The 12,696-nt window shown below is 54.9% G+C and overlaps 1 protein-coding gene and 1 long non-coding RNA gene across 4 annotated transcripts; one reads left to right on the top strand and one right to left on the bottom strand.

Moving 5' to 3' along the window:
* On the top strand, positions 1–6,816 carry LOC131491041 (uncharacterized). 3 transcript variants are annotated; one of them, XR_009251281.1, is made up of 4 exons: positions 1–2,105; positions 3,104–3,193; positions 3,841–3,947; positions 6,062–6,816. It is a non-coding gene; the product is annotated as an uncharacterized LOC131491041 (long non-coding RNA). The 3 variants fall into 3 exon arrangements; XR_009251282.1 differs by having other exon boundaries at positions 1–3,193; positions 6,474–6,816; XR_009251280.1 differs by having other exon boundaries at positions 1–3,193.
* A 2,253-nt stretch (positions 6,817–9,069) lies between these two features.
* Positions 9,070–12,376, bottom strand: LOC131490814 (beta-lactoglobulin-3). The gene is made up of 6 exons (XM_058693277.1): positions 12,263–12,376; positions 11,728–11,867; positions 11,109–11,182; positions 10,018–10,128; positions 9,335–9,439; positions 9,070–9,107 (listed from the first exon to the last, which is right to left on the bottom strand). Exons 1-6 carry the CDS (start codon positions 12,356–12,358, stop codon positions 9,091–9,093), a joined length of 543 nt encoding a protein of 180 aa, XP_058549260.1. The 5' UTR covers positions 12,359–12,376; the 3' UTR covers positions 9,070–9,090.
* Between the last annotated feature and the right edge of the window lie 320 nt (positions 12,377–12,696).

Raw genomic sequence — 12,696 nt, 5'->3', positions numbered from 1 at the left:
GGTGGAACAGCATGTGTGAGACCCCTGAGGCAGGCAGGGGACAGCCAACTGAGTGAGGAGAGGTCTGAGCAGCGTGGGAACGCGGACGTTTGCTGAAGGTACAGATGCTCCGTGAGGTCACCGAGGCCAGGTCACAGGAGCCCCTGGACCACGCGCATAATGTGGATTTTTGTCTGTGTGGTGGCGGCTGGTGGAGGGACACAAGCGGGGTGACATTCTGGCGATGTTCCTGGGCTGTGAGGCTGTGGGGGTCGCCCCCTCTCCCCAAGGCCAGGCTGGCGGGGAGGCGGAGGTGAGCCCACGCGGGAGGCCAGCCTCCGAGAAGCGGGGCAGCCAGCCGGCCTGGAGGGCCGAGGTCAGAGAGTCGGGAACGACGGTGTCCAGATGCATGGTTGTGGAAGCCACTCGCGGGGGGTGTCGCGGACTTTCCCGGAACGGGCTCTGTCCTGTCCTTTCCAAAAAAGCGAAAAAACTTACGCAAGCTGGAAACGAAAAGACCTTTCCTCTGGGACAGGGAGGAGAGCGCACAGAGGCCCGGGAGGCGCCGGGGCGTGTGTTTGGGGGGCTAGACCAGACCTTTCCGTCCCTCTCTCCCTCCATCCCCCCCCATCATAAAGGCGTTGACATCAGAGGTCAAGGCCGGAGTGTCCGCTGAGCTCCGGGCCTGCTCGGACTCCGCCCCGAGGCTGCCCTTTCCTGTGGCCACCTCCTCTCTTGCCCTGGGAGCCGCAGGACTGTCAGCCCCCGCCCCGTGGACAGGCCTGCTGCTCTTACCATCATGATGCCCACCTGTGTCTGACGGGGGAGGTGCTGCCCGGCCCTGCCTTTCTGGGGCCCGCCATCACCCACAGACACAGCGAGACCACCAGCTCCTGACCACAGAGAGGTCACTCGTGCCTTCACCAAAGGAGTGTCCCCGCGGGCACCCCCGGGTGGGCCCTGGGATCTCAGGTGACAGCCCACAGCTCCTCTGGGCCTTCCTCTGCCCTGGGAGGGGTCTAGGGTGTGCATCCTGGGGTGGGTCTTGGGGACAGGACGGCCGTGCTGGACAGGACGGCAGGCACCTGGGCGGGTGATTCTGTGCTCACACACGATGGTCACTGTGCACGCCTGGCCTTGGTGGCCCCGGGACCGTCACGGCCATGTCGGAGGCTAACCCAGAAAGCCCTGGTTGGCTTAAACGCGTGGCTGACGCATCCTGGCAGACTGGAGATCAAGCCCGCGCTGTGGGAGCCACCGAAGGACTCTAATGAGAGTGATAGTCCAAAGTGGCTGCTTAGGGGAGGGTTCGAGGGTGGCCTAGAGTTTCCCGAGTTAAGGTGCCGCAGGACGTTTGAGCCACTCGGGTAGAGTGTCCCGCCAGTCTCGCCGTACAGCTCGGCCCAGGGTGTGTTTACGCACTAAGAGGGCTCGGGTGCCACCAAGTGGCCATCCTGGGGACATCAACGCCCGTCACCATGGAGCCACCAGTATCTTTTCCTTCTGTGGGAGCAAATCTCTGCATTTGAGTTCAATCTTTCCGATTTCAAAGTGAGGAAACCCACGAGATGTCTTGCTTAGCAGTGAGCTGACACTTTCCCCTTGGGTTTGAAACTACTCATTCTGTGCGCACGTCAGCTCCAGTCCTGCCAATGCTTCTGGTAAGTCACTGATTTCCTTCTTGCATTAGGGTAACAGAGAGGGTGAGGCATCCCTGTGCAGCGACACCAGATCGTGAAACCCTGGAGGCCGATCCGTCATCGGTGTGGCTGGTGACTCCACCCGTGAGGTCCCGGAGCCACATGCCCCCTGAGGCCCCGGAAGACACAGCCCTGAGCTGCTCCCGAGCCTGGCGCTTAAGGCGGGAAACAGACTTCAATTTTTTAGAAGATAGGGACGGGCCACGGAAAGGACCACAACAGGGCTGTCTATGGGAGTGTGGGTCGTGGGGACTGGTGTTCTGTGATGTGGAAAACCTTAAATTTCCTCACTGCGTCCAGCCCCTGGACAAGTCCCTGGGACAGGCAGAGTCACCGCCCTCTGGGAGCCCAGCTGCCTCGATGATGACACTTCGCTAAGGGCAAAAGGCGATCTTAGCTTAACCTCATCCCGACCTCCGGGATCCTGTGAGTGTCCTTTATCGTGTAAAGGACAGGAAGGAAACTTCCTTCACCTCTACCCCCCAAGATACAAGGTAGGAAATCAGACTCCAAGCGTAAAGTCCCCTGATACGCATCTGAAAGGTCTCATGACTGAGGGTTTGCTAAACGGTAATACGTGACCTTTTCCCAACAACAGTGAGCCCTCTCGGGGCCCTGGAAACCTTGCTCCCAAATCCCTTGGAGGCCTGTGCTGTCCCCAGCCCCCTCCCGACTTGGCGGTGGGTAAGCACTCGCTTCTCACAGCTCTTCCTGCCCACGGACCCGCCCCCGTGCTTTAATAAAGCACCAAAGATGTCTCAAGAATTCTTTCATGAGACTTTTTGTCGCACAGGGTTTCACGACTGTTTGGTCTGAACCCCAATATCTCCACATCCATCTGGAGTGGAACAGGTGTCCGTTGTCACAGCTCCCCACCCAAGCCCCGACCAGGCAGCTCAGCTGAAGGGTTTCTAAGGGAGCAGCTGACAATTAGGCGGAAAGTGGGCAGTAGCAGAATCTCCAAGGTGCCCCCCTGGCTAGTCGAGCAGAGCCGGGCTGTGATTTGGAGGGAAAAAAAGGCTCCTTCCTACAAGGAACCCGTGGAGAATGAGACAAGCAGAGGCCACTGTGTGCTGGGAGCCTTGCCTGGGCTTCTACGCAAATTAGGAAGGGTTTAGCATGGTTTTAGGGATGCCCCACTCCGGATTTTAAAAACTGGAGTTTTAAAAAATCTCCAGACAGCAAGGTCAGTTGGGTGTATTTGTGCGAATCTATTTCTGGGTCCTTTGCTCTGTTCTACTGATCTGTGTGTCTGTGCCTCTGCAAATACCACAGTCTTGATTGAGTTGTATCATAAGATTTAAAATTTGACAGACTGTTTCCATTTTATTATTTTTTCTACGTTATTTTAGATACTCTAGTACTTTGCCTTCCCATATGTATCTTAGAATAATCTTAACTATGTCTACAAAACACCCTCCTAGGATTTTGATAGGAATGGTACTAAAAAACGTATATCAACTTGAGGAGAATTGACGTCTCTGCTATGTTGAGCCTTTCAACTCATAAACACAGTAAGTCTGCTTATTTGGATCTTCCTTGGTTTCTTTTAGCAAGATTGCATAGTCTCCAACATACAGATTCTGTATATGTCTCATTAGATTCACATTGAAGTGTTCCACTTTTTTGGGAGTGATTATAAATTGTGTGATTATATATATATATATATATATATATATATATATATATATATAATTTTTTTGAGAGAGAGAAAGAGACAGACAGACAGACCATGAGCAGGGTAGAAGGGCAGAGGAGGTGGGGAGAGAGAAAGAATCTTAAGCAAGCTCCATGCTTAGCGTGGAGCCCGACTCAGGACTCCATCTCATGACCCTGGGATCATGACCTGAGGCGAAATCAAGAGTCAGATGCTCAACCAACTGAGCCACCCAGGCGCCTATAAATGGTGCTGGTTTTTTATTTCCGTGTCCACATGTGCATTGCTAGTATGTAGAAATGTAATTGATTTTTGTATGTCTATCTTGTATCCTGCCACGTTGGTGATCTCATTAATTCTAGGAGATTTTGTTTTTGTTTTCGTTGATTCCTTAAGATTTTCTACATAAATAATTGTGTCATCTGCAAATAGAGATACTTTCATTTCTTCCTTTAAGATCTGTATGTCTTTTATTACCTTTTCTTGACTTCTTGCCCTGGCTAGAGCTTCCTGCGCTCTGATGAGTAAGAGAGTTGGGAGCAGGTGTCCTTGCCACGTTCCTGAGTATTCACCATCCATTCATCACTGATGAGAGTCTTCATCATTGCCCAGTAAGTATCACGTTTCTAAGTTTTATGTAGATGCCTTGATCAAGTTGAAGAAGCTCCCTCTATTCCAACATTTCTGAGTTTTTAAAAAAAATCGTGAAGGAATGCCGAATTTTGTCAGATGCTTTTTCTACGTTGATTGATGTGATCATATAATTTTTCCTTGTTAGCCTACTAATACAGAGGGTTACACTGATTGGTTTTCAAGTGCTGAAGGAGCCCTGCATCCCTGGCATAAATCCCACTTTGTTATGGTGTATAATTCTTTTTTTTTACGTTGCTGAATTCCATTTGTTAATATTTTGTTAAGAATTGCATCTATATAGATAAGAAACATTAGGGTGTAGTTTTCCTTTTTTAAAAAAAATCTTTGTGGGCTTTTGGTATCAGAGTAATATCAGCTTCATAAAATGAACTGGAAAATGTTCTTTCCTCTTTTATTTTCTGCAAGAGGTTTTGTAGCATTCACACTAATTCTTTACAAATTTAGTGTCATTCTCCTGTGAAGTCACCTAGACCTGGAAATGTCTCTTTGTGGAATTTTAAAATTAGGAATTCAATTTTCTCAATAGGTGTAGGGCTATTCAAATTATCTAGTTCATATTAGATGAGTTGTGGTAGTTTGTATTTTTCTTTTTTTTTTAATTTTATTTTTTATTTTTTAAAATTTATATCCAAATTAGTTAGCATATAGTGCAACACTGATTTCAGGAGTAGATTCCTTAGTGCCCCTGACCCATTTAGCCCATCCCCCTCCCACAACCCCTCCCGTAACCCTCAGTTTGTTCTGCATATTTGTGAGTCTCTTGTTTTGTCCCCCTCCCTGTTTTTATATGATTTTTGCTTCCCTTCCCTTATATTCATCTGTTTTGTCTCTTAAAGTCCTCATATGAGAGAAGTCATATGATTTTTGTCTTTCTCTAATTTCGCTTAGCACATACCCTCTAGTTCCTCCCGTGTAGTTGCAAATGACAAGATTTCATTCTTTTTGATTGCCAAGTGATGCTCCATTGTATCTATATACCACATCTTCTTTATCCATTCATCTGTCAGTGGACATTTGGGCTCTTTCCATACTTTGGCTATTGTCGATAGCGCTGCTATAAACATGGGGGTGCACGTGCCCCTTCGAAACAGCACACCTGTATCCCTTGGAAAAATACCTAGTAGGGCAATTGCTGGGTCGTAGGGTAGTTCTATTTTTAGCTTTTTGAGGAACCTCCAGACTGTTTTCCAGAGCGGCCGCCCCAGCTTGCATTCCCAGGTAGTTTGTATTTTTCAAGGAACTGGCCCATTTCATCTAAGTTGTCAAATCTATGTATACAGAAGCATTCATAGTATTGCCTTATTATCCTTTGATTCCTGCCGTGGCTGTGATGATATCCCTTCTTTCATTCCTGAGTTAAAATTTGTATCTTCTCTCCTTCGCGCTTGGTCAGTCATGCTAGATGTTTCCTTGCCAGTGTTTATGCTTTTCCTTTCTTATGATTGTCTTACTGCGCTAAGACATTCAGCATGATGTTGAAGAGGAAAACTGGCAGAGGCCGACCTTACTTTGCTGTCAATCTTAGGGGGAAGCAGTTAGTCTCTTACCATTAAGAATGATGTCAGCTGCTTACTTTTTTTTGTTTTGTCTGTTTTGTTTCATTTTGTTTTGCTAATGATCAGTTTAGGGATGTTAAGGGTTGCATTTTTGGCTTCCTAGTTGAGTGACTTCTGGCCAATGGGTGGGAGAGGGGGGGAGGGGGTGCCGGGTGGGATGTGTGTGCCTTTCAGGGTGGAGCATTGAACAACGGTTTGAGGCCCTGTGGGTGTCTGTGTTTTCCCTGTAGCGTGGTGACCAGCAACCTCCTGGGGGTGGCTGTTTGATCACCTGGATCCTTGAGTGGCCCTAAGGTGCAATATCCCTGCTAACCTGTGACGGGAATTGCACGTAAACAATCAATAAATCTGATGTTTTCAGCCACTGAGATTTTAAGTTCATTTGTTAATGCAGCATAAACCAGCTTCTGTTGAATGATTCTCTTGATATGTGAGAACTTTGCCTCATGAAAGGGTATGATATTTTTGAAATATGTATATATATTTTTTAATGTTTATTTATTTTGGGGACAAAGAGAGAAAGCACGAGCAGGTGAGGGGCAGAGAGAGAGGGAGACCCAGAATTGGAAGCAGCTCCAGGCTCCAAGCTGTCAGCACAGAGCCCGACGTGGGGCTCAAACTCACGAACCGAGAGATCATGACCTAAGCTGAAGTCGGACGCTCAACCGACTGAGCCCCCCAGGCATCCCGAAATATATTTAAAAAAATCAATTAAAAGTGCTTATATGCACATGTCACCCTTAATCTCTTAGCCAGTGAGTTTTTGATATTTCCTAATATGGAAATGTCCTTCACTGTCTGGGTTAAATCATGATGTATTGAATTCATTGTTGGATTCAGCCTGCTAATAAATTATTCAGACATTTGTCTTTGTTGCAAAAGGGATGGTTGTCCTCTCCTTTCTTCTCTTGTGCCCTCATCCCCCAGCTCTGTTATAGGAGAATCCAGCAATTTCCCACCCATCTATGTCTACACCCTGGAACGACTGCATGATCCAGGAACCATCTGATGGCAGTGTGCTGGTTCAGAAGATCTGGAGCTGTTTCTTATTTTCTATAGTTATTGTTCTTTTAAAGCTTTCTTGGTAAAAATTAAACATAGAGATGTCATGCAACCCAGAAATTCCACTTGTAGGTACTCACCTGAAGAAAATGAAAACACTGATTCCAAAAGATACACGTACCCCACGATCACGGCAGCACCATTTACGATGGCCAAGATATGGCAGCCGCCCAAATGTCCTCCATAGACGAACGGATAAAGAAGATGGGTGTGTTGGGGCGCCTGGGTGGCGCCGTCGGTTAAGCGTCCGACTTCAGCCGGGTCACGATCTCGCGGTCCGTGAGTTCGAGCCCCGCGTCGGGCTCTGGGCTGACGGCTCGGAGCCTGGAGCCTGTTTCCGATTCTGTGTCTCCCTCTCTCTCTGCCCCTCCCCCGTTCATGCTCTGTCTCTCTCTCTGTCCCAAAAATAAATAAAAAACGTTGAAAAAAAAATTTTAAAGAAAAGAAGATGGGTGTGTATGCAATGGAATATTACCTAGCCATAAAAAGAGTGAAATCTTGCCACTCGTGACAACGTGGATGGACCTAGAGTGCATTATGATAACTGAAAGACAGAGAAAGACAAGCACCATCTGATTTCACTCATATGTGGAATCTAAAAAACAAAACAAATGAAGAAACAAACCGTGAAGCAAAACACGAAGTCATAAATACAGAGAACAAACTGGTGGGTCCCAGAGAGGGGGAGGCGGGAGGGAGTTGGGCAGAAGAGGGGAAGGGGGTTGAGCTGTGCCAACTTCCAGTTATAAAATAAATAAGTCACGGGCTGGGAAGTACAGGTAATACAGCCCATAATCCTGTAATAACCCCGTGCCGTGACAGGTGGTGGTGAGCATTCTGTAGGGTACAGCTGCTGAATCACGACAGTGTACCCCTGAACCTAATAGCATTATGTCAACTGTTCCTCAATTAGACATTTTTTACAAAGTTTGTTCAAGTTTTCCTTTTAGCCAATATTGGTAATCGATCTTTTTCTAGAAATGTTCCGTTCCATCTATATTTCAAAAACTTAAGGGGCGCCTGGGTGGCTCAGTCGGTGAAGCGTCCCGACTTCGGCTCAGTTCGTGATCTCGCCGTCCGTGGGTTCGAGCCCCGCGTCAGGCTCTGTGCTGACAGCTCGGAGCCCGGAGCCTGCTTCGGATTCTGTGTCGCCCTCTCTCTGACCCTCCCCTGTTCACACTGTGTCTCTCTCTGTCTCAAAAATAAATAAACATTAAAAAATAATAATAAATAAATGAAAACTTAATATCATACATAAATTGTCATGTATATATAACATTTATATATAACTGGGCATATATATAAACGTGTATATATTGTTATATGTAAACTTTGTTATTTGAAAATCCCTGTTTCTGTGGCTCTGTACGTTAAAGTCAGTGGAAAACAAGTTTCTTTCCACCTCTGCTGCCTTCGCCCAGACCACGACCCGGGGGAAATCTCTGTCGTGTCATCCAGAACAGAGCCACGCACTCACAGGCACATGACGCTTGAAGCCCCAGGACTTCCCGGTGGCAGCGATCGTGCTCAAGTTCCTGAAAGACGACCTGGAGGGTCACGGGCCGCATTTTTCAAAGAGAATGCAATTGGATCGGAAAGTAACTTACTGATGGTTTTCTGTCAATATTGACTAGGTGACGTGACCAGCGAGTTCTCATTCCTTGTCGTTTGTGGAGTTTGGGTGCTGCCCCACAGTGTGAACTGGCAGGCTGCCCCTGTGCCCTCTTATCTCCTTCCTCAGGTTGAAAAGAGCCCCACATCATGTGTGCTGGTCCCCAAATGTGATGGGCTGTTCAGGTGCAGAAGCCCGAACCCCACCCCAGCCTGCGCCTCACCCCCCCGCCATCCCCACTCATCCCCAGACACACAAGGCCAGGAAAGAACCAGGCAGACTGTTCCCTGCTTTATTTCTTTATTGCTGGAGGGGGAGGGGCTCAGAGCAGGAGACCCCAGGCTGGGCGCCGCCCCCCCCCCCCCCCCCCCCCCGAGCCTGGGGGCTGGACGAACAGGTCCGGCAGGTCCGGTCCCTCCTGAGTCCCCCCGACGGGGCTGGAAGGGGTGTCATCCTCTCTGGGCCCTGAAACGGACCAAGGCTCCCCTGTGATTCCTGGGGAGCCTGTCGGACCCTTGCCGGCCCCTCCCAGCCTGGGGGTGAGGGACGGCCTCTCCACCTCGGGCTGAGTGCTGGTCACCCCACGCCCTTGCCCAGAAGAGCCCATGGGGACGTCCGCATGGGGGCTCGACCGGGATACAGGAACGACATCCCACAAAGGCCATTCGAGAGAGTGGACACACAGCCAGCCCGGCCTCTGCGGTCAGCAGGAGAGACTCCGGGTTCCAGCCATTCCCGCAGAGGGGCCGGGGCCCGACGGAGGGAAGCTGGGGGTCCCCCGGGACGCCCCCCACCCGTGCACGTGCCCAGGACGTGGGGACAGGGCTGCTACGTTACCCCAGGAGGCGGGTCGGGCAGGAGCTCACCTACCTAGACGCGGCACTGCTCTGCAGGAGGAGAGAGAGCCGGGGGGAGAGGTCACAGGTCACCGGGGCAGCCCTGGGCCCAGAGGGGTGGGAGGGGGACCCCGCCCCAGGGGCTCTGCACCCCCTCCCCCGGGGGCCCGGGGAATGGGGGCCACCGTGGGAGACGGACGCGCCCCGGGCTCATGGCTGTCCGACAGGTGAGCCGCACGCAGGGTGAGAGCAGGGACGCGGGGTGTGGAGGCGGTCACCTGCCACCCGGGTCGGGTCAAAGAAGAGGCGGACGTGCACGGGCAGAGTCTGGAGGGCTCTGTCGAACTTCTCCATGACCTCGTTGTCGGCCTTCAGGGTCCTGGCTGTGGGGGGCGGTGGGTCAGTCCCTGGGCCGCGGGGCTTTGACGGCCTCGGGGAGCCCCGTCCAGGGAGCCAGAGCAGAAAGCACACACTGGCGTCCTGAGGTCAGCCCCCAGGGTGGCCACCGGGGCTCAGCCCCCCTGCCCTCCAGGGTCCCCGCCCCGCCCTCCCAGGACGGCGCGGGGGCCCTGCAGGGACACGAGGCCAGGGTCCCCGTCCCCGGGCGGCTGGGGCTCGCCCGCAGGGCTGACGTGCTGGCCGAGAACGCGTCTCTAACCGCACACAAAGTGCTTCATTCAGGCAAAGCGGCCACGTCTCAGCCTCCTGCTACCGGATCTTACCGGCTTGCGTTCCGTTCAGAACTTGACAGGTTTAATGGTGCTTTTGTGGAACATCACCCCCAACCAAAGCTTCTACTCAGCAGTCATCCTCTGGCCAAGGCAGGAACACTAAGCCCAGCCCCTCGGCCTGGATCCTGGATCCCCGATTCCCGAGGCAATGTCAGGGGACTTGGTCCCCACCGGGGGTCCTCAGCCCCCCCCCACACGCAGGGGGACCCCGGGCCTGCTCAGTGACGTACTCAGGCACTGGCACACGAGGTTCTGCCCGGGGGCGTCGGTGTTCTCCAGGCAGAGGAACAGGTAGTTCTTGTAGTCGGTGTCCAGCACGATGACCTCGTTCTCATCCAGATCTGGGGAGAGAGAGTCCCGGGTCTTCCCTCCAGCAGGAGGGAGAGCATGGGTCTCCTCAGGGCGGCCTCATGGCAAGGCCGGGGTGGGGGGCTTCTCCTGCACCCCCACAGGGCACAAGGGACTGCGAGGCCCTGGCTGTTAACTGTGGACCCCCCGCCAGAAATGCTGTGCCTCCTGCTAGATGGGCTCACTCAGCACTCAACCGCGGATCCCCCACCCCCGTGTCCTGGGACCCAGAGAGGTTAAGAAGCGGGGTTCCACACTGATCTTGAATGAATGGGGAACCTCGGAGAAGAGGGGCAGAGCCGTGGGATGCATGGAAACGGGGGGTGGGGATGATTATGGGCCGGAGGTGACGGTGGCCCTCGGGGGCCGTGGGGACTGCCAGCTGCACAGCTCGGTGCCACACCCCCACCCACGCAGCTCTGTGCTGGAGCCCCTGGGGCCGGTCGGCAGCTGTGGCACGAAGCCAGGCTGGAGGGCTGGCCTGGGGGGGCAAAGTGGGACGCAGCCCAGGCTGCCCAGTGGGGACGGCCGTGGAGGAAGGGGCCCCTCCCACAGGGCCTTCTCATTCTGGACCTGGTGAGGAATGGGGGAGCGAGCACAGGAGGCAATGACCCAACGGGGGTCTAGGAGTGCAGGAACCGGGGGGCAGGCCGGGCGTCATGGGGCGCCCTGACCCGTGGGAAGCGGGAGATGTCCCGGCGCAGGCGGCCTGGGAGGCGGTGCAGAGGACAGCCGGGTGCGGGTGCCTCCCAGGCCCGGCCCACAGACAGCGAGCTGGGTCTCATGGCCGTGGGGGTCAGAGAGGCCCAGCAGGGACCTGCCCACGGCCCTGAAGGAGGGAAGGGCAGTGAGAGCTGGCACTGAGGACCGTGTCGCTCTTGTCAGCACCCTGGGGCCAGAGCACGGGCCCCGCCGTGCTGCCCGGGAGCCGCCAGCGGGGGTGTCCAGGGTGGGCCGGGGGCCCAGCACTTACAGCTGATCTTGAACTCAGCAGGGAGCTCGGTTTTTTCTGCCCAGACCTTCTTCTGCACACATCTGCCGTGCTCCCTGAAAGAAGGCCGTGTCTGCCGGCCGCCTGCACAGACCTTACTGTGACAGAGCCCAGCTGTGGGTGGGGAGCAGAAGCCCGGCTCTGGGAGGCCTGGGCGGCACTCGGCAGGTGACCCGGTGGGACAGGGCCACCCCATGAGAGGGCGGAGGGAGCCAGAGGGAGCGGGGGTGGGAGTGCCCTCGCCCCAGCAGTCAGCAGACAATTGTGGGGTTTGTGTCCTCCTCTCTGCCCCTCCACACTGACCCAGCTCTCTCCCGTACCCCCACAACCTCTCCAGGGTGGACAGGGCTTGTGGCAGGAACCGCCCAGGCCCCCAGGGCCCCAGCCCCCAGCTGACCGGCCGGCCTCCACACAGGCCTCTCTGCGCACTGCCCTGCGGCTGCCCAGTGTGGTGGGCCCGTCGGCCGGGAGCCCTGGGCGGGGCCTCCGAGGCCACCGGGGACCACCCACACGGAGCCAGCTCCCATCAGGACCCTGCCCGCCCGCCCGCCCTGGGCCCAGGCCCTCGCCAGCCCCCAGCCCGGGGGCCTCGGTCACCCACCATTTGCGCAGAATGATCTCCAGGTTGTCCCCGGGCGTGGGTCTCAGCTCCTGGACGTACACTCTCAGAGGGGCCGTCTCCGAGTCCAGGAGGGAGATGTCGCTGGCCGCCATGGCCATGGAGTGCCACGTCCCAGCCACCTGGGGAGGGGGCCTGAGCTGCCATGGGGGGCGGGGAGGCGGCCCCGGCCCCACAGCGGGCTCTCCCTCCCGCCCCGGCCGGGGGCCCGGTCTAAGTGGGGTGGCAGCCAGTGAGCTCTGGGCGACCCCCCCGCCACCGACCAGACGCCCCTCTGGGAGCCCCCACACTTGAAATAACATCTTGGGTTCCCAGGCGGCTTTAAAGGACAGGTCGTGCGAGTTCAGTGGAACCATCTGGACCTTGGGCAAGTGAGGGAAAGCCGCCCTGAGGACGGGGAGCAGGTTGGGGGGGTGTCCCAGCGTCCTGGCTTCCACCCACGCTCTTCAGGTGGCCGAGGCCCCGCCCCCTGCCCACCCTGCAGCTCACCGCCCCACCCCCCCAGCCGTCCTCAGACCTTCTGCAGGTCTAGGCCGTCCATGGTCAGGGGGACGGTGGCGGCCTGGATGCCACACACGAGGGCCAGGCCCAGGACGAGCGGGAGGCACTTCATGGCTGCGGCTGTGGTGGCGCTGAGCTCCCGGGACTGAGGAAGGCCAGGCCGCGGCCTCGGGCCCTTATACGGGGGCCGGGGGCCTGCGAGCCATGTGGTTCCCCGAATCCCCCGTGGCTCATCCCCAGGCCCTCAGGGGGCTTCCTCCACCCGCACAATGGGAGGCCTTCTTCCTGCGGAGCGAGCGGGAACGGGACGGTCCCTGTGTCCCTGGACGGTTCCTGGTAGGCCCCCGAGGGGGCAGGGTCCGGGGTGTGGGTCCAGGCTGGTCGCCAGTATCGGGTCAACACTTCCTGGGTCACGATCTTTGACAACAACAGGTCAGAGTCAGCACTGGG

This window comes from Neofelis nebulosa, chromosome 12, assembly GCF_028018385.1.
Source record: "Neofelis nebulosa isolate mNeoNeb1 chromosome 12, mNeoNeb1.pri, whole genome shotgun sequence".
In the NCBI taxonomy this organism is placed as follows: domain Eukaryota; kingdom Metazoa; phylum Chordata; class Mammalia; order Carnivora; family Felidae; genus Neofelis; species Neofelis nebulosa.
This window is presented reverse-complemented; position numbering and strand designations above follow the sequence as displayed.

Coding starts and splice junctions, on each gene's coding strand:
- LOC131490814 (XM_058693277.1), bottom strand. CDS start 12,358: ATGAAGTGCCTCCCGCTCGTCCTGGGCCTGGCCCTCGTGTGTGGCATC. Junction 11,183..11,727: donor GAGATCATTCTGCGCAAATG/GTGGGTGACCGA, acceptor GCCTTCTTTCAG/GGAGCACGGCAGATGTGTGC. Junction 9,440..10,017: donor CCTCGTGTGCCAGTGCCTGA/GTACGTCACTGA, acceptor CGCCCCCCACAG/CCAGGACCCTGAAGGCCGAC.